Raw genomic sequence first — 20,010 nt, forward strand, 5'->3', positions numbered from 1 at the left:
ATATACTTCCAACCCCCTAGCTTGAGTCTACTAAATATATAGACAGTATTTTGTGATTTCCTTCTACCTTCCCGATATGTTATATTTACCTAAAGTTGTAAAGAAAAGAGCAATATAGTTGCATCTGTTTCTATTGTTCAAGTATACTCTGAATAATTCGTACTCGGGCCTCGCTTATCCGCAGGGTCTGAATTCAGCTGACTTGTCTGTCTCCCAATTAGTCCGGTTAATCGAGGTTCCACCATAGCTCGGGATTTGTTGGCATCGTTAGGCTTCCGAGATTCCTTCGATGAGTTCCTGTGCGCGCTTCTACCTGCGGCTGTAAATTGAGAAATCGGCGTTCCCTCGGCAAGGTGTAGCCGTGGCGGGCTGGCACGACGTCGTTTCCATCTACGCAGCGCCAGTAGATACGCACACCTCGTGGAAGTTCGTCAGCGAAGATTAAAAAAGAAGATCTCTAACAGGAAGCGCCTTTTACCTCGGGGTTCGTGAAAGTCAGAGGTCTAACGCCATGTTCCCAAGCGAATTCATAGTTTCTTTCGAGTGAAATATTTATGCTTCTCGAAGCAGGAAGCAAGCCGGCTGGTTGCTGCTGCTTCACAGACATGAGTTATGTCTTCCGACCCATTTTCACATTGTCGCAAAGCCCGGGTGCTCGTTAACCTTCGCCCGGGCCAAAAGACTTCTTCAATTTATGATTTACAGTCATATAAATCATCTGGCGGGCCAAGGTCGCCGCTTCGACAAAAGTTCGTCGCCTGGTGCCACGGGTCTGGACTGCATGTTGCGCAACCGACCGCCGAATGCCCGGCTCGCTTTTGACCTGCAGGAAGTTGCCCCGACCGAGGGAGGAACTGAGATTGTTGTCTCGTGCTTAAATCCCTGCTGCAACCACCTGCACCGTTCGACGCGTTATTGGGCGCGTGTCGGGGCTCCTTTTTCCAACTTTGCTCACTATACCCATACTAACCGCGCGCTCTTTCGAAAGAGTTTCGACCGTATTGTTCGGCGCACCGATCCCCAACCGTTACCTCACCAATGACAACATCTCGCGCTCGACCAGAACGATCACAGAAAATTGGAGCTACCTCCAGTTGCATTGCGAAAATACTCTAAGCTGAGTTTTTTCAAAAGTGTTCAATCGTTTTTGGTAGCAGCGATTGTAGAACCAGAACGGTTTTTAATCCTATACGATCCGATTATTTATACAGACATAGGAAAATTTATGCAACTCGAAATCAGCAGGTATCAATCCCCGGATATAATTCAACAATTTCACGATTTTTCAAAGAATTCAGTTTACCTTGATGTGTGATTTAAGATTTGGAAATTGCGGTGCGTTACTTCGTCGATTACGTAGGAAAAGGAGGAGAACAAAATGAGAAATTAAATTAGGTTTAGAAACGTGATAAATCCGTGTGTGACTTCAGAGATACATTGAACTATATGAGGTTAAGGAAGCTTAAACTGTGTAAGGTTGAGGAATTTTATAACAGGTACACGATGCAGTGTTAGGTGTACAATAGTGTACTGATCAAGTATGATTTAAGGTTTGTAATTATTTATAGACGGTAATGTCTAGACTGCAGATGTGTTTATGCACGATAAATATGCAAAAGGTACATGACATTTATGTATGAAAGGTATGCAAATATGCACGAAATATATGCAAATATTTCCGATATTCAGTATATGCTATATTAAGTGTTAGGTGTAATATAAAATATTAACAATCATTTTTGCTAAATTCGATGGCGTTAGTTGGTGATGTTTGTACGTCAACAATGATCGCTCCGCATCACACGATATCATCGGTGCATACTTAAATTGTCTTAATTCCATGAATCCTTTATTTTTTTCTAAAATAGCACTCATTTTCTTTTTAATACTTTTCCACGATCACCAGGGATGCTTTCCAATTACATTTTACAATTCGTGTTCATTCCTGTGGAACGATGGCAAGATGTTTAAATGAGTGTATAAACACAAAATTCATCTTATCGCTTCGATAATCGAACTGCTCGAATTTGACATTCAATTAGTAACTCAAGGTTGCGAAAATATGATTTGTTGTAACATATACTCGGCATTATATTGACATAATACTGTTATCGACACAATCCAGTTATGATACGCGCGAGTGCTTACTAATAGATCAAATTAATTTAACGAGATAGATGTTTTATACAAGCGTAATACATGCGTGTACATGGCAAATAACACATGCAGTATATTTTTGAAAAAATAAATGTGCAAAACATATGGAGTATATTTTTGTAAAACTAAATGTGCAAAACATATGAATTATGCTAAAGGGCAATGTAAAAAATACGTGTTTTGAATCCCCTAATTACAAAATATATTTCTGTCCAGCTCTCATTGCTTTATCTATTTTCTATAAAAATATACATTTGCATAAACATCCGCAGTCTACTTATGATTAACGCAATGAATTAATGAATTAGCATGGCAACAAGTAAATCACGAAGTCACATTCGTATGTACATTTTCGTAAGCAAACGCAAAAACAATCTCTTCTACGAAGCTCTACTTCTACGTAATTTGTAGAAATGCGTATTACACATCTATAATATGTTTACAACCAATGCAAAAATCGATATATTCATCCAAAAATATAAGCAAATAAGAGTATTCTTAAATATAGTTGGGTATAGAATACAAAATACGAGCAATACATTTTTGGAATCGCGATGGATAGTAATGCTTTTAAAGCACGGTATGCAATCTTGAAGAAAAGGCTGGAAACTGGTCGTGAAGTCATATGAAATAGCAGTGTTTGCGCTCAATAACACGTAATCGAATTTAACCCTACTTTATGCGACCTATAGGCTATACATAGATAATTCAACAAGACTCTACTTAGCTCGACACGCCCAGCTGTTTCTTTGTTCGAGAAAGGATACCGCAAAACAATGCAGCTTCGATTACTACAGGGTCGAACCTTCCGATACTTATGGAAGGATCATTGTACGATAATTTATGTTCCTGGAATACATTAGAAAATATTCCTATGGCTTATTAGTGTTGAATTATTGCTGCCGTATCTACCGTTTCACCTATTGTATTGAAATTTTTTAAATTTACGTTCTAGAATTTGAGGAAGAATTGGGGACTTCGTGTGTAGAAAGATAAGACAATTTCTTGGTTCCGATATGACCAAGTTTTTTTTAGACTGCTTATAGTTGTAACGGAACTACTGATGAACCTTGCATTTCGAAGAACCTTGGTTTCTTGTTAGAGGAACTCTGCTGGTTTAGAGCGAAAGCATGTTAGACTAATTAGGACTATCTTCCTTAAACCTTAGTATTTCGAGGACCAGCAATTAGCGCGATTTCGAGGAAATCGTTGAGCTTAGACAAATTCACTCTTTTTTTTTAACCGATTCTTAAAAGAAGGCAAAGGATATCTTCAAATTGAATTTTATCGAAGTTTATCATTAAAATTAAGTAAATATAGTGTAAAAGAACGTTCGCAAAATTCTAATTAAAATGAAACTGAAACAAGTGAGTAAAGAAAGATTTGAAAATGATCATATTGAAAAACGTCGTTAATATAAACAATTTCAATTCATGATGAAATCGAAAACAATAAATGAATAAAATCTCGTAAATGAATAAAATCTCTTAAGTAAATGAAATCTTTTAAATAAATAGATTCTCTTAAATAAACAATATCTCTTGAATAAATAGGATCTCCCAATAAATGAAAATTGTTCAATCTAACAATGGCTCCTAATAAATTCGTTTTTCAATGACAAATGATAATAAACGTAGTGAAACAAACTTACATGTATAATTATCAATTTTATTCAATACCATTAAACACGAAGACCGGTCGGTATTTATACATGACTCAGCAGAATAATATTAGATGTGAGTTTATATGTATAATGAGTGGGGGGCATTACATAACGACCTGATCGACATTAATTTATTACAGTTTGCCAACGCTAATTTAATAGAAAAATTGAGAACATCAAATGTTTTCGTAATGCCTTTTCTTAGACGACGTTGATTAACTTTAATGTCATTGATGTATTTTCAATATTATTGCACGTTTGATCAGACTCAATAAATACGCAACATTATTCGTCATTTTCAATTTTTCTCACTACAGATGGCATTAGTGTCTTGTGAAACGGCAATCTTCTAATCTCTAATCTTCTAATTCTCTTTCCAAATTCGAAGTTCAGCAATTGGGAATTTCTGAAAAAATTATTTGAAAGCGTCAACAATTTCATCTATAATTCAACAAATGATTTGAATTTATATGATGTAACAGCCAAATCTGGAAATGCTATTTAAAGACAAGTTACCGAGTTTATTTCACATACTGGTGACAGCGGTTATAAATGAAAGTTGTGCACTCTAAAAAAAAAGAAAAGAAAATTAAAATATAATATAATTATAAAATAATAAACGCAATTAAAAAACGTAGATAAAGGAGACTTATTTAGAAACTTATTTAAAGACTTATTTAGTTGTTATTCTAACTAACGGATTTCGATACAATGAGCTGCATATCGATACTAGATTATATCGTTATATATTAAATATCGATATTCGAATTATCGATACTGTATCGCCATCCACTACACAGAACCCAGTCATTGAAAAATCTATCAATAGACTTCCGGTAAATAAAATGTCAACATTCGCAAGCGTTTAAAAAGCTGCAGAGAAATGGCCTGTATAAGGTGATGCAAAGCATGTCATTGGAAAAGACAGCGGATCGATTGCCCGCACGTAATGAAAAGCAGAACATTTCGTTTCGGAGAAAAAAGAAAAAAGGAAAATGGCAGTGTTCACGGAGTTGGCCGGCAAATTCGCACTCTCGTGTCGGGGCGACGCAACGTCGCGCCGCGCGGGAAGAAAATCGAAAGCGGGACGCAACGAGCCGTGTCAGAGCGGCGGCCGAGTGGAGGGACGCGTGCAGCTCCGTGAATCCGGAAGTTGCGCGGCGTAGGTGGTACCCCAAGGAGAGGGGCTACCTCTGTATAATAATTAATAACCGGCCGCTGAGTGGTTCGCGCAGACCCCGCCCTTTACCCCCTGATTTATGAACCGCACCGCCTTCCCTGTCATAACCGAGAGCGTAGAAGCTCCGCTGTGGTGGGGTTGGCCACGGTGGAGGGGATGGAGCGAACAGTGGTGGGAGAAGGGTAATGCGTGACGTCGCACGACACTACCTACGCCCAGGCCGGCTCTTTACCAAGCGATCAGTCGGTTCTCGTCCTTTGCCGGATGTCACCGGTCGACACGCGGACGTCCGGTCGAAACCAGACGCAACGCAGCCAAACCGAGCGGAACCAAGCGAAGCGCAGCAAAGTGCAGCGCAGCTTTGACGCGTCGCCGCGGGTCGGCGCCACGGGCCGGCTGCATCCGTGAACCACCAGTGGAGAACATGCAGCTCATGAGATGGAGCATCACGCGTCGTCTCGAATCCCGCGGCATCAAGCAAAGCACCTGCAGGCAATCCAGGCTCTCGTGTCCCCGATCTTCCGGTATAATTCAACCTTGAACGCCGCGGCCACGCACCAGCGAGTCCCGCGTCGTCGCCTTGCCCGAGGGATGGGAACCCTTTCGGGGAGTTCTCGTGTCGATTGGACGTCGGGTCGCTTTCGTGAACCGTTTTAATTATTGGTGCTATCCGAACGGACCCGGGCAACACGCTGGGAATAGTAATCGCGCGATTTTCATTTTTCACCGGTCCCCGTGTGCTCGTTAAAAGTTTCCAGTGGTACGGGTCTCGCGCGCCGCGCCGCGGAATACTAATCGTTCCAGCCACTGTTCCTTATCATTGACACGATTATGACACGGTTCCCGTCAAGGTCTTTCTTGCTGGTTCTGTCGCATGCTGGTTCGCTTCGGTGCTGGTGGTTGTTCGTTTTCGCCGGCGTTTTCGTTTCCATGGTCCCCGTTGCTCCGATCCCGCAATCGGGATCGGACCGTCGCTTCGCGTCGGCGTTCGCCGAGTCCGCGTTGGTTTCCCGCCAGAATCGCCAAGTTTATGCTCCTCCACGGCCTCGGCGAAAGAGGTTTAATCGCGAAGCGAAACCTTACGAACTTTCGATCGCTTCTCCGTTCTGCGTCGAGCCGGTTCTTGGATAACGTTATCTTTGAAACTTAATCTTAGACTTTCGGTCTAAGTCGCGAACTCCTTGGATCGTTAATGCCTCTGTTGACGGCCCTCCGGCGAATATCTCTCGCCTTCGGTGGAAACTCTTGGGTTTTCTTCGAAGAAAAACAAGTCCTTCCCCGCCGGAAGTGGTACCAGTTCTGAAGTCTGACCATATCTGAAGCTATTTATCAACCGAGAATTGTGCAATCGACGTCCACGTAATTATGGGGCATCGAGGAAGCTAATGTATGACTTTTATAGAACAGATCGGAATCGTTCTGTTTTCCTGGAACCGAATGCAAAATTACATTGTTCATAAGGTCGCTACAGTAAATATCGTTGACGAAAGAAGATCGTGTGCAGGATATAGAATTAGTTTAGTTGTCCTCTTAACGTTTGTTAGCATTCGATGGTTTTGCTAATGATGCCCGAAACGGTCTGTTGCAGGAGAAGAAAATGACTTTACATCGGATGGCGAAGAGAGCGGTGGTCCGGGAGGCGGAGGAGACGAAGCTGTGGATCTCACTGCAGCCCGATCTCATCAGGGCGATGAAGACGATAAGGACCAGGATGACGCTCTGGAGGAGGACGAAGAGGAAGGCGTGGACGAGCAGGACGAGCAGGACGACGACGAAGAAGGGTCGCGCAAACAAATGCACCATCGTCAAGACGCGGAGAACAACAACAATTTCGTGGAGAGCGGCGCGGCTGCTGGCCTGTTTCCACCAGCTGGAACTAGTCATGTCACCTTGGAAGCCCTGCAGAACACAAAAGTGGCGGTCGCTCAGTTCGCAGCGACAGCCCTCGCCGGTGGCGCCGACAGCGAGGCGGCCCTGCAAGATTTGGCGTTGCTGCAGAGCACCTTGTACACCCTGCAGCATCAGCAGGTGTTCCAGTTACAGTTAATCAGCCAACTTCAGCAACAACTGTCCATCACGCACAGCCAGTCGGCGCAACAACAAACCGTGGGTGAGCCGTCGGATAACAAAGAAGTATCTCCGTCTCCCATAATCCAACCGAAACCTATCTCGAGTTTAACGTCGCCTCCGTCGTCGCGTCCGCCGAGCCATCAGCAAACGTCGCCGGCTCCCATGACACCGAATCTGTCCCAGGAACGGCCGACTCCAGCAAGCAGTGCTTCTCCTTTGAATCTACCGTTACCTTCGTCGAACGCCGCCGGTACCACGGCTACTACGAGTAGCAGCCAGGTGCCGATGTCTCATCAAATGCCACCCCTCTGTTCCATCAGTTCTTCCCTCGCTTCGTCTATAATAACGAACACCGATCCACCGCCGTTGCACGAGCCGAACACGCTGGAGATGCTGCAGAAGAGAGCTCAGGAAGTGCTCGACAACGCCAGTCAGGGATTGCTGGCCAACAACTTGGCCGACGAACTCGCGTTCAGGGGTGGGAAAGGCTCCCGTCCCTCTCCGTACGACTCAAAGTCTGGTAGCGGTCGCGGGGAGCCGTTCTTCAAGCATCGGTGCCGCTACTGCGGCAAGGTGTTCGGCAGTGATTCAGCGCTTCAGATCCACATACGATCGCACACAGGTGAGCGACCCTTTAAATGCAACGTCTGCGGCAGCCGCTTCACCACGAAAGGGAACTTGAAGGTCCACTTCCAAAGGCATACGGCCAAGTTTCCACATGTTAAGATGAACCCGAATCCCGTTCCGGAACACCTGGACAAGTACCATCCACCCCTGCTACAGCAGATCGCCTCCGGTCAGAGACCAATGCCGTCCCCGCCGCCGCCGCCACCTTCTCATCATCCCTCTTTTCACCCGGCGGCGGCACATGGTTTTTTACCTCCTCAGCCGCCCCTGCCACTCAGTTTAGCCCTGCCCGGTATGCCGCCCTTGTACAGATCACCGGTCGTCGCTCATCGAGACGATCAGGACGTACCGGAGAACTTGAGTAAACCCATAACCACTGCCCCCACCACGTCTCCACATTCCCCCGCGATTGTGTCGAACTCTCGTCATTCCTTTCACGACAATCACCAACAACAAAAGCAGCAGCTCGAGCAGAGGGACGAGATCAAGCTCGAGCAGCGATCGCCTATGCAAGAGCAGTATCAACAGCGGCCGACGAGTCGAGAGGCTTCCGAGAGGATAACTCCGAAGAAAGAGCCGGAGGAGACCGAGGAGCCGACGGAAGAGGAGAGCGAGGACTTCGAAGAGGCGTCCAGACGGTACTTGAACTCGCCCCAATCCTCCGTGAATCCGCTCTCGCATCCGCAAACGTACGAGGACTGCAGCATGGACAGCAAGATCAGCGGACGATTGGAAGCGGACGGTGACATGGAGGTCGACGAAGAGATCGAGGAACAGCCCGAGAATTTGTCCGGTCGAGGAGCCATGAACCGTTTACCGCAACAGATCGTTGCTTATCCCGGAGCATCGCCTGCTAGCAGTAGCGCGAGCAGCGGGAGCCTTCAGACATCGTTCGCGGGGATTCTTTTCCCGGGGCCGCCGGTGCATCATCAAATACCCCATCATGCTGCGACAGCCGCCGCGAACACGCCGGTGGTTCCCACCAACGAGATGATCGATCCGGCCAAGGATCCGGCCATCTACTCGAGCCTTCTGCCTCGACCGGGCAGTAACGACAACTCCTGGGAAAGTTTGATCGAGATAACGAAGACCTCGGAGACGTCCAAGTTGCAACAGTTAGTCGACAACATCGAGCACAAGCTGACCGATCCGAACCAATGCGTGATCTGCCACAGAGTGTTGTCGTGCAAGAGCGCGCTGCAGATGCACTACAGGACCCACACCGGGGAACGGCCGTTCAAATGCAAAATCTGCGGTCGCGCGTTCACTACCAAGGGCAACCTGAAGACGCATATGGGCGTGCACAGGGCGAAACCGCCACTCCGAGTGTTGCACCAGTGTCCCGTCTGTCACAAGAAATTCACGAACGCGCTGGTCCTGCAGCAGCACATACGTCTGCACACTGGCGAGCCGACGGAGCTCAGCCCGGAGCAGATCCAGGCCGGCGAGGTGAACGAGTTTCCACCGGGCTATCCTCACCATCCGTTGGCGTCGTTCCTCCCGCAGGGCTTTCCTCCGATTCACCCCGCGGGGCCGGGCTTTCCTCTAGGTTTCCCACCGAAATTGGAACTGAAGGACGAAGTCCAGCAGCAACAACACCAACACCACCACCAACAGCAGCAGCAACAGCAACAGCAGAGGTATACGGAGGATCACAGCGAGGAGGCGGACGACCAAGAGGACGAGGAGGAAGACCGTAGAGAGGACGACGAACGGTGCGACGTGAATCGCGACGGCCGATGCGAGCCGGAGGACGAGCAGGATCGCGAAAGCGAAGAGAACGAGCACAAAGAGCTCTCTTTGCCGAGCTTCTCGACGTCCCTCGCGGCTCTCGAGAACCAGGTGCGGACCATTACCACGATAGCGACCTCGACCACGGGGAACGTGGCCAGGTCGCCACCTTTTCACCGATACAACGGTAGCGAGAAAAGCAGCAGCCCTCCGAACTCCGGCGCGCCCCTGGACCTGACGCCTCGTGCATCCTCAACGCCGGCCACCGTGGCCTCGATACCAACGCCGCCACCGCCCCCGCCGCCTCAGACGCACCATCCACACCCCTTCGGCATGTTCGCAGGCCTCCTGCAGGCGGTCTCCTCGTCGCCGTCCACCAGCAGCATAGGATCCTCGAGCATAAATAGTATCAGTTCGATGAACGCCGTCACTCCCGGATCCGGCGCCGCTGGACCTCTGGCCTCGCTTACCACGTCAGCCGTTCTGGCTGCCACATCCACCTACAACCCGCTCGGCCTAGCTGTCGGAGGGCCAGCAGGTAGGCGCTGCTAGCATCAGGGCGAGCTGCAGTTCCTGCTACACCTCCCGATCGATCTGACACGATTCACTGATCCTGACCGAAAGACTGACTGATTCGTCCACCTTATCCAAGCTGTACTATCGACATCCTGTTTGTGGTGTAGCCGGACCTAGCACTCCTACCCTTCCGCTTAACTTTGTTATTGTCTCTTTGTACACCTTTTCGATATCTCTCTTTCTCTGTCTTTCTATCTATTTGTCTCTATGTCTCTAACTTGCTCTCTCTCTCTCTTTTTCTTTCTCTTTGTTTATCTATATATATCTCTATATATATCTCTGCCATTGCCTCTCTCTCTGTCTCTCTTGTTCTATCGCTCCATGTTCGAGTCACTTTGTGTTCTTGTCTGGAAATATGAAATACATCCAGCGTTTGCGACTACAAATCAGTTTTGTATTTATCCTTTTTTTGCATAAAAGAAAGTCGGTACTGTGGATACATGGTGAATAAATAAATCTTTATACAAAATTTATTGTTGCATTCACAATTCATTTCACTCCTTCCGTCGTACGGTCATGAAACGAGATCACACAGAGGCACTTTTCCAAGCTGTACGTAGCTTCACGGATGACGAACGAAGTCGATTCATATGCTCAATATTCACGTCACGACATTTACATTACGTCTCTCTGTTGGTTTCGGTCGTTCTGCATTCGAAATTATAGTCCACTTTCTCGCGCTCGATACGGTTTTAATCGGCGATTAGATCGCGGTTATAAATTGTTTTCATGAACACAGAACGTCGTGGAAGTGTCGAGAAGCAATTGTAAAGGGCTACGATCTGTTACAGTGCGTGGAAACACCACATGTAATATCTGCTACAAGACATTTGCGTGCAACTCCGCGCTGGAGATTCATTACCGGAGCCACACGAAGGAGCGACCTTTCAAATGCACCATATGCGACCGAGGCTTTTCCACGAAGGTAATGGATTTTCTTATATCAGTTTATTAGGTGCACCGATGAGAAGTTCGTTCAATTTCCTCCCCGATCTATACCGATGACGATAACTAGACTGCGGATCTTCATGCAAAATAAACATTTCCACATCCTCTCGTATATAAAGCAGAAATTTTTGATAAACGTGTATTCCTTCTTTCAACGACGTTAATACACAGTGAAAGTAATGCCGTAGTATTTTCGCATAATTCTCTTGCCTTTGCTATTCTGTGTTTTATTTAAACACTTTTACTACAAATGCATAAAATCCGCAGTTATTATTAAGAACGTAGCGTAAGAAACGTCGACGAGCACAAACATCGGTGCACCTAATAATTTGATACACAAAAATAAAAATATTCGCTCCGCGTATTTGTTGTGCAAAATTGTGTTCGCGTTAAAGTGCCCATAATCTGTAAAAATGATTAGCAAATCAATCAGAGAGTAACTCTAAAAGCAGACATCGATCAAACCTACGTTTCGTATTTCGATAAGTGGTTTTTATTCAGTTTTGTGTCTCCGCGATTACGTCAGGCCGGATTATCATCGATCGATTTCAATTCTTGAAACAGTAAGCACACGAACAGTATCTACTTTTAATGGGAACGATCCATTAGACCGTCGAGACACAGTCTATCGTTGTATCTCTGTTAGGTAATCGTCAAAATTTGCTTCGTTTGGTTATTGAAATTCATGTTCGAGGAAAAGCACGTACCGAAGACAATTTGAACGGACATATCGGGGAGAACTCCTGCAAATTCGTCGGGACGATGCAAAAGTAAATGCACAAAGATCGATAAATCGCATTTTTGCTTGATTCAAAATCCGAAACCACACTGGCCACGCCCAAAGCCTAATCCGAAACAGGTTCGGTCATCTCTCTCTATCTTTGTTTTTCTACGATACTTTCAGAACGACGGTTCCGGTCAGCAAACTTGCAACTGTACATCTCAACCGTTGCCCGATAGTAGTTCGATCACTTCACCCGATTCCCAATATCAAACATCGTGCGCCAGTAATCGAGAGAAACCGAAACGCAGGCGGCGGCGGCCTGAGGAACGGAAGAACCGGGGGCGGAGAGGAGCCGGAGGGGGGCGGGGGCTGACACCTGTCTTTCCTGCCGTCCGCCTACCCTCGCTGATGACACCCGCCGCCCTCGGACTTCTACCCTCGGCCCACAGCCTCCTGGTAAGAGCCTGCTCAGTTTTGAGAACGAAACAAAAGCAATGATAACACCACTGTGTATTTTCGAAAGATTCAATTCTGCTTCGCAACCACACGACTCGATGCAATCGGAATAATCGTTTCAAGAATTTCTATACTGTGTTCGCTGGCGGTCCGTGCCTAGGGATCGAGTAACATCCTCCACTTAACCCATCAATTGCAACAAAATTAACATTCTTCCGCCAACGGAACGGCGAACCCATGAAATTCCAAACTCGAAACGTTCCGATAAGGTTCGCGCCGTTCTTTCGTGCGTTTCTCTCGATATTCCTCTCTCTCTCTCTTTTTTTTGTATTACTTTCGCAGTTCACCGTGTTCCTTCTTCCCTTTCCCGTTTGCTTGCACACGCCACACACCTGCAACGATAGTTGCATTCGTAGACTCAACGTGATAGAATCGCCGTCGAGCGATCGCCGTCAGGTGTGATCAATCGTTTTGAGACATCTGAAATTATGCAGAGTGGTGTAATCGGACAGAGCGGTTGAATGAAGCGCGAGCGTGTCCCGGCCGCAGAAGGTCTAACGACGTCTGGTCTTTTGGTTCGCAGGGGAACATGAAGCAACACATGCTAACACACAAAATACGCGACATGCCGCCTCATCTGTTCAGCGACTCGAAGCAGCAGCTACAGCAACAGTCTCAGGAGCACGAGACCTCGAGGAGTCCGATGTGCGCCGACGACACGAGCCTGCCGCCGCCGCCGCCGCCGCCACCGCCGCCTCCTCCGCCGATGCCGACAACGTCGATAGAGCAGACCATTTCGGTGAAGAGATCGCCGTCCGAGGGGGACCTGCCAGCACCAAAGAGACCAGCCAGTAAGTAGGGTCGCCACACGTTGAAAAACCAATTCGCTTCTTCATCGAGCACAATTCGTCCAGCCCAAGGCTTGGCTTGGCAGACTTCATTCTTCCGCTAACAGATCACGTTCCAGCATCTAGAGAGCCACGAGGGCATCTTGACGGGCTTCGCTTATTTGCACGCTTTGTACTTCCCGTATTACACACTGGCTATTCTCTTTTGTTATTTTTTTGTTTCTTCACGCACTCCTGGTGGTGGCAGAATTACCTGGATCTATTTTTCGTCTTTCGTCTCCCGTCTATCTGCTTCCCGTTTGCAGATGTCGAGCTTCGATTAGGCGACCGCCTCCTCGGTTTCGGGTCGCGGGAGTACGCTCGGCGAGAGCAAGCTTTTCAGCCCCGTGAAACTTGTGTCAGGGCCTGTTTAGAGAAACTGTGTGTGTGTATTTGCAGGCGTGCCGAGCAAACACTTGTGCCAGATTTGCAATAAGAATTTCTCCTCATCTTCGGCGCTCCAGATCCATATGAGAACTCACACTGGCGACAAACCGTTCCGATGCACCGTCTGCCAGAAGGCCTTCACCACCAAGGGCAATCTCAAGGTATACATACAATTTTCCCTTCTCTCTACTTCTCTTTCTCTCTTTCTCTCTTTCTTTCTGTTCCTTCCTCTCTATCTCTCTCTCTCTCTTTCTGTTCCTTCCTCTCTATCTCTCTCAGTTCCTCTCTCTCTCTCTCTCTCTCTCTCTCTCTCTCTCTCTCTCTCTCTCTCTCTCTCTTCTTTGTATTTATCTACATCTTCGTGTGACTCTCTCCCTGTTCTTTCTCTCTACTTATCATACCCTTCGTGTGTTTTCGGAGTCTTCGAGTTTCTTCACTAACATTAGCTAGCTAGGCTGCTACCGCTTGTACTAACGCTGACGCGTAACGTACAAATATTGCAAGCTCGATGAAAGACACACGCGCCCGTCAAACTCCAACAACCAAACCGACGTCCCCGTGATTTCTGATCGTAGGTGCACATGGGCACGCATATGTGGACCAACGGAGCCTCTCGACGAGGCCGTCGAATGTCGCTGGATCTGCCTCCCCTACCCATCACGCCCAAGGACTCGGAGTTTCTTCAGCGGCGACCGGATCTCTTCTACCCGTATTTACCCGCGCCGTTCCTTAACGGCGTGCAGCAGAAAGTAAGTCGATTCGGCAGTGCTATGTACGTACTAGTTAGAGGGTTACTCCCATTTGTAGGGGTTTGTATCTAAACTTGCGCGCATCGATTCGACGAAATAAGAAAGCTGGACACTCCTGGCGAAAAGTATTCGATAGAACATACCCAACGCGATCACTATAGGCGACTTGCAAATTGTTTTCAGTCATGCTAAAGACAGATTCAATGTTTAAATTTAGCATATGCGAAGAAAATACAAGTGAAAGTGATTCGGTATGTATCCGTTTGTAACGATTGTCAGGACGCAACTGATAATATCGCGCATTTATACAGGCTGTCCTAAAATTATTGTACAAGCGGGAAATGAGGAATTCGCGAAGTCATTTGAAGTAACATTTTCCTTAGCGAAAATGCAATCCGCGACTTCGTTTACGTCTCATTAACGAAAAACAGTGACCAATGAGAGGCGAGATCGGCTGGCGCGAGGCGGACGAGCCAGATACGTAAACGAAGCCGCGGATTGCATTTTCGCTAAGGAAAAAATTACTTTAAATGACGTTAGAAACCCCTCGTTTCTTTCTTGTACAATAATTTCGGGGTACCCTGTATATATGTACCATCTATCTTTTGAGTCTTCACCCTCGAGAATGGGCATCCATTCGACTCCTATTAGGACTCCTCAGGAACCCCTCATTTGCCGCTTGTACAATAATTTTGTAACTGATCAAAGAGTGTCTCGATAAACAGTGAATCTGTATCTTTCGAATTCTCGACGATGCAATTTAAACTCAATTCTAAACTCATCCAAAGTGACGTCTACAAATGGGAATGCCTCTTTAAAGTGAAAATAATCTTCGTCCATTAACTGACACAAATCCACAAAACGTATCTCCTACGTTTTCAATGCGTACCCGGATAAAACAGTTGTGAAAGTCAATCTTTGATAGTTCTCCTACAGTTTTATAAAAATTAGAATTAATCTTTCTCACTACTCGAAAACTGAAATCATTTGATCGAACTGTAACTCACTGTGACCGTAGAGCAGCCTTGAAACTAACCCTTTCAGTGCTGACAAAAATTTAATAAAAATCAGTAGAAGAAGTATATACATATTTTTCGTTACACTTTTCGTACTTTACGTTATAGTCACGTTACAAGCCATACAAAATGTGGTGATTCGACCATTGAAAGGGTTAAGCATCATAAGAAAAGTATCTAATCGTCACGTTCGTCACGGTTAACGATGATTCTCTCTTCGATTTTTGTAGGTAATTGCCCCAGAATAAAGCTAACCAGTCGGCGTGCATTACTTACAGCTGAACGAGATCTCGGTGATCCAAAGCAACAACGGGTTACCGGGTCATTCGGTGGCTACCGGAAAGTACGCGGGCCTGTTCGGCTCGGTGTACGCGGCCGGGGCTGGATTTCCATTGGACAAGCAGCCGATGGCGCCAACGAGTAACGGGCCCCTGATCGACGGTAAATCCTCGATCCCGCCCGGGTCCATGCTCTTTCAGACGTCGTCGCCGTCGCACTCGCCTGGCACGCCGTCCTCGAACGGTAGCAATCAGAACTCGACGGGGGTATCCGCATGGACAGGAGACGGTCTTCAGCACCATTTCGACAGGGAGCCATCGAATCGGTCCGAGAGCAACTCGACGCCACCGTCGGCTCGACTACCGCCGCCTCCTGCCGCCAGGGGCGAGGGCTTGGCCACGTGAAGTTCAACCGGTACATATCTTTCTTCGATGGGAAACCGTACTCCGCCCTGCTAGCCTCTATAAGATAGAGCTAGCCCACCGGGGCTAGACGAGAAAGGTCGTTGTCGCGGAGCCGGCAGTGCTTGAGTGCATCCAAGAGAACCGAGAGACTCGGGACCCGAAGTCCGACGACATATCCTCGTAACACCCAGAGCCAGCAGATACCATGTTCCTATTGTCACACTAGTCTTAAACGTGTTAAAGAGGACCGATGGGCCCGGCAGCTGGAGTCCCAGCGTCAGCGGGTTTACGTTCCGGTTTCCAGAACCCCCGTGACGTGGTTTCGCACGAGGGTCTGACGGGCGCGGTGCCTAGACTGAGCCGTTGGGCCGCAAGACACGTGGTGCCGCGACGTCCCGGCCCTCCGTACTCTGACCGTCCATGCGCGACAGTGATGGTCACCTCACTTAGGCTTATTTTACGTTACAAATTGTACGCAGCCCGTGCCATCTCGCTCTCCGCCGCTCCGGAAGCCGCCGCGTTACCGTTCCCGCTACCACGATACCCTTCTTCGCATGTATCAATTTATTTCGACGTCTCCGAGGTAGTATTTAGTGAAATTTCTACGCCTTTTCAAAACGAGAACAATTTCGTTGTACGGTCGACTGTAACGGGCATATTCGGTGTCCCCGTAGAGCTACATGGCACGTTCTGCGCGAGATGATATAAATATATACATAAAAAAAGAGAAAGATATATATATATATACATATATAAATATAAAATATTATATTGGTGCGAAGGGGTACGAGTGCGCAAGTTGTATACACACGCGAGTACGTGCGTCGCTTTCTTTTTCCGAAGAAGGTCGTTTTTAGAAGTTTAAAAGCGGGTCCGGCAACGCCCCTCGCTGTGATATGAGAGGAGCAGCCTGCAATCATTTAAACCAATGTACTTATACGTTGTACCATAGTATTATTATTTACACTCGATGTACAGTACGCACTGCAAATTAACTTGTCGTTCTTTTGTATAGAAAGAGACAGCCGACGTCTATTTGTGTTTTCCCCCGAACCTCGACGATTTTCAACTTCTCCTCAATCGAGCGCCAGTAATCCCTGCTGCAGAATTGAAATTCAATTCTGGTGGACAATACACCGTGATTCGTAGCATCGTTGTACGCTTAAGGAAACGAACAACTTCTCTCTCGATCCGTGCCGCACGATATTCTCCTCTCGTGGGCAAACGTCGATCTTTGTTCTCCTGACACGTGTCTTGACTCGAAGCTGAACTTTGTGCACGTGAAAGATCGCGCGGCGTCCGAAATTTTCAGAGCGGACCTGGTCCACGTTGTGAAGCAACGTGGCATCGGAGGACACTGTTACGTTTGATTGCCACGCTATCGTGTCGAAAAGTATTAACGCCTCGGGTCAAGATGCCAAATTAGGGTAACACGGTATCGTGTCGCTTGACACTGCTCGACCAAATTCTTGTAAACGCTCCAGGCACTCGAACGGTTTACAATGTGCGAAACCATAACGTTCGAAATTCAACGTGAACGCATATAACAAATGGACTATAGTAAACAGCATGGCCACGATTCGATCGATCCGAATGTGAAATGCTTCCACACTTTGGCAAACGAAGCTCTTAGAAACGACTGTGTAATCGCTCTGTATAATCTTTGTGTTTCACATAGTTGTGTCCAGAAATTTCGAATTTATACATCAATTGTCGAGTAATAATGTTTATTAGAAAGTTCGGTTAACACGAGTTTTATTTTCATAACTCGACTGTACAGGGTTTCTCTAATAATGGAAGACAATTTAGGAGACGATATTTTGTTACGATGTGAGATCAAAGTTATTTCTCGAGTTTTCTCTTATATCGTCGCGAAGAATTTCACCAATTATAAAGCATCCATGCGTATCTCTTTAGATAATCAAAACGATTTTACACGCTACTTAAGAAGGTTTCGTTACGCGTGACCAAGAAAGCATGCTGGTAAAGAAATTTGATTTATGTCGATGTCGCGAAATTTCTTCATGAAATAAGGAAATAAGAAGTGTATAAATACTAATGGATATAATTTATTGATTATTTATTATATGAAAACAGAAAAAACCAAACTGAAAAATATTCATTGGATTCGAGGATCAACGAAAACCTGCAAAATAACGCAATGAAATTGATTGTGAGCGAACAATTTCGTTTACACCGTAAATACAATTGAATTTCATTTAATATCGTCACGCTGTACGAAATTTTATATGCGTTCCCACAGGATCAGAAATTGAAACGTTCAAACACCGGTCACGGTGCGATTAATCACATGCATTCATACCCGAAAACTACTACATACTTATGTGTAACGGCTTTCCCGTATGTTCTCGTGTTAAACCATGAAATGCGAAGGAGATAAAGGAACTAAGCGAAGCGATATGCGTGTATAAACCTGTAAAAAGTAATGATAGCGACCATACGTATGCCCCCAGTAGGCACTTTATGTAATTTATCTGATTTTTAATTAGCCTAGGGATAAAGTTTTAAGGACTCCGTCGATTGGATGATTTATTGCGTGCGAAACGAACAAGAAAGTCCGAAGCCACGATCTCGACGTCAACAATGACTTTCCGTAAATCAAAATTACTGGAAACTGTTAGAAAGATTTAGAGGATATGTGCTGAATTCAAAACTTTTAACTCCAAAGAGAATCACATCGCGGGGCTCTCTAATAATGAAAATTTTCGATCAGATCCGAAAGAAGAAAATGTTGTCCCATACCTTTATAATATAAATTTGACTTTACGAATCTTATAATTAGTAAATTCAATGGTGACATGTGAGGCTATGGAGAATAACATCTGCTGCAAGCGTTACGGCAACAAATTATTTTATACAAAGAAATGACGTTAAATTGGACGCGAGTTACATCCTTATATCTCTCTCTTTAAAACTTGAATCAAAGAAACTGCATTATCGATTTAAATAATAGTCTCGCATTTAAAAGAATAAGTTTAAACGAACTTTTTAGTTGCACAGAGAGAAACCGAGACGTGTCTTGTGTATTTTTAAGCCTGTTATCTCGATTTACACAGAAACAATTAAAAATTGTCTGCGCTTCCCATACGATATCGATCAAATATTATAAATTCAATCGCAACACTCGTGACGTTAGTTTTCCTTTTTCAAATTATCATAAATCGAAAAGCATATCGATGATGTGTCCTCCGGACACGCGTCTGTTCTTAATTTGTATAAGTAACTAGCTGAAAACAGATACATATATCGTGAACAGTTAGAAAAGCGAAAACAATTGCAGCCGTATCAAAAGTATGAAAGAATTCGGTATGATTTCTAACGCGGAGAGAAAACGAAAGAGAGGAAGAAATGCATCCAATGCAACGTATTTAAATGAAAGAACTTCAAGACTATGGATGTAGTTATAGGAGGAAAATCAAAAGATTCTTGCCGATCGGAACCGGTTTGTTCATCGACAAGAGAGACGGACGATATAAATATATACATAATGCTAATGTAAATAAGAAACACGTGATAAGTGGAAATGAAAAATCGGTTAGAGAAGCCCGTGTAAATCATTAGTGTGCTACTAAAATGTTTCGTAAGATAAGTGGAACGGACGTTTACACGTTTGAAAAGTGCAGGTGTCACGTGCTTGCACAACACTGTTTTTCAAAGATGGAACGGGGGGGGACGAAAAAGCACGGCAGCTAATCCTTAATTGCAAATTCTGTGAAATTGTCCAAAACGAAGTATTGCTTTTCTGTACATATTGTATAATCCATGTATAAACACAACTCTACTAGTTGCGAAACCCATCATTGTAGTTAAATTACATTACGGATCATTATATCTATATCACTTCAACAATAAACAATTATTATGAGAATGAGTACTGTTTGCTGAATTTAAATCAACTCCTGGATCATATTATACCATTATCGCAATTTCATTTCATTTATTCTGAAGACCAATAGGTGATTTTTAAATGTTCTTCCCCATTAGTCTCGTGTATTTGTAGCATATATATGTAATTTCGAAAAATTAAATTTTCTACCTTAATTGTCAAAGCTATATAAAGATTTCTTCTGAAAAATAATTCCAAGAATTTTTTTCCTACTAAATAGATATATAAAGCACCGCAAAACGCTATTAT

General features: G+C 45.4%; 1 protein-coding gene across 4 annotated transcripts in view; it reads left to right on the top strand.

Annotated features, from left to right (window-relative positions):
* The window catches only part of salm (spalt major), a 121,999-nt gene extending 102,256 nt beyond the window's left edge, over positions 1-19,743 (top strand). Inside the window, exons 1-8 of one of the 4 annotated variants that reach the window (XM_033469649.2) lie at positions 5,258-5,524; positions 6,589-9,966; positions 10,796-10,929; positions 11,857-12,132; positions 12,716-12,983; positions 13,419-13,567; positions 13,982-14,155; positions 15,450-19,743. In XM_033469649.2, coding sequence (XP_033325540.2) covers positions 5,425-5,524; positions 6,589-9,966; positions 10,796-10,929; positions 11,857-12,132; positions 12,716-12,983; positions 13,419-13,567; positions 13,982-14,155; positions 15,450-15,854 — 4,884 coding nt within the window. In that variant the 5' untranslated portion in view covers positions 5,258-5,424 and the 3' untranslated portion in view covers positions 15,855-19,743. Of the gene's footprint in view, positions 1-5,257; positions 5,525-6,588; positions 9,967-10,795; positions 10,930-11,856; positions 12,133-12,715; positions 12,984-13,418; positions 13,568-13,981; positions 14,156-15,449 lie in introns of those variants that run through there. The other 3 variants (XM_033469648.2, XM_033469650.2, XM_033469651.2) reach the window with 3 other exon arrangements.
* Positions 19,744-20,010: the final 267 nt, after the last annotated feature.

This window comes from Megalopta genalis, chromosome 10 (assembly GCF_051020955.1).
Source record: "Megalopta genalis isolate 19385.01 chromosome 10, iyMegGena1_principal, whole genome shotgun sequence".
Taxonomy (NCBI): Eukaryota; Metazoa; Arthropoda; class Insecta; order Hymenoptera; family Halictidae; genus Megalopta; species Megalopta genalis.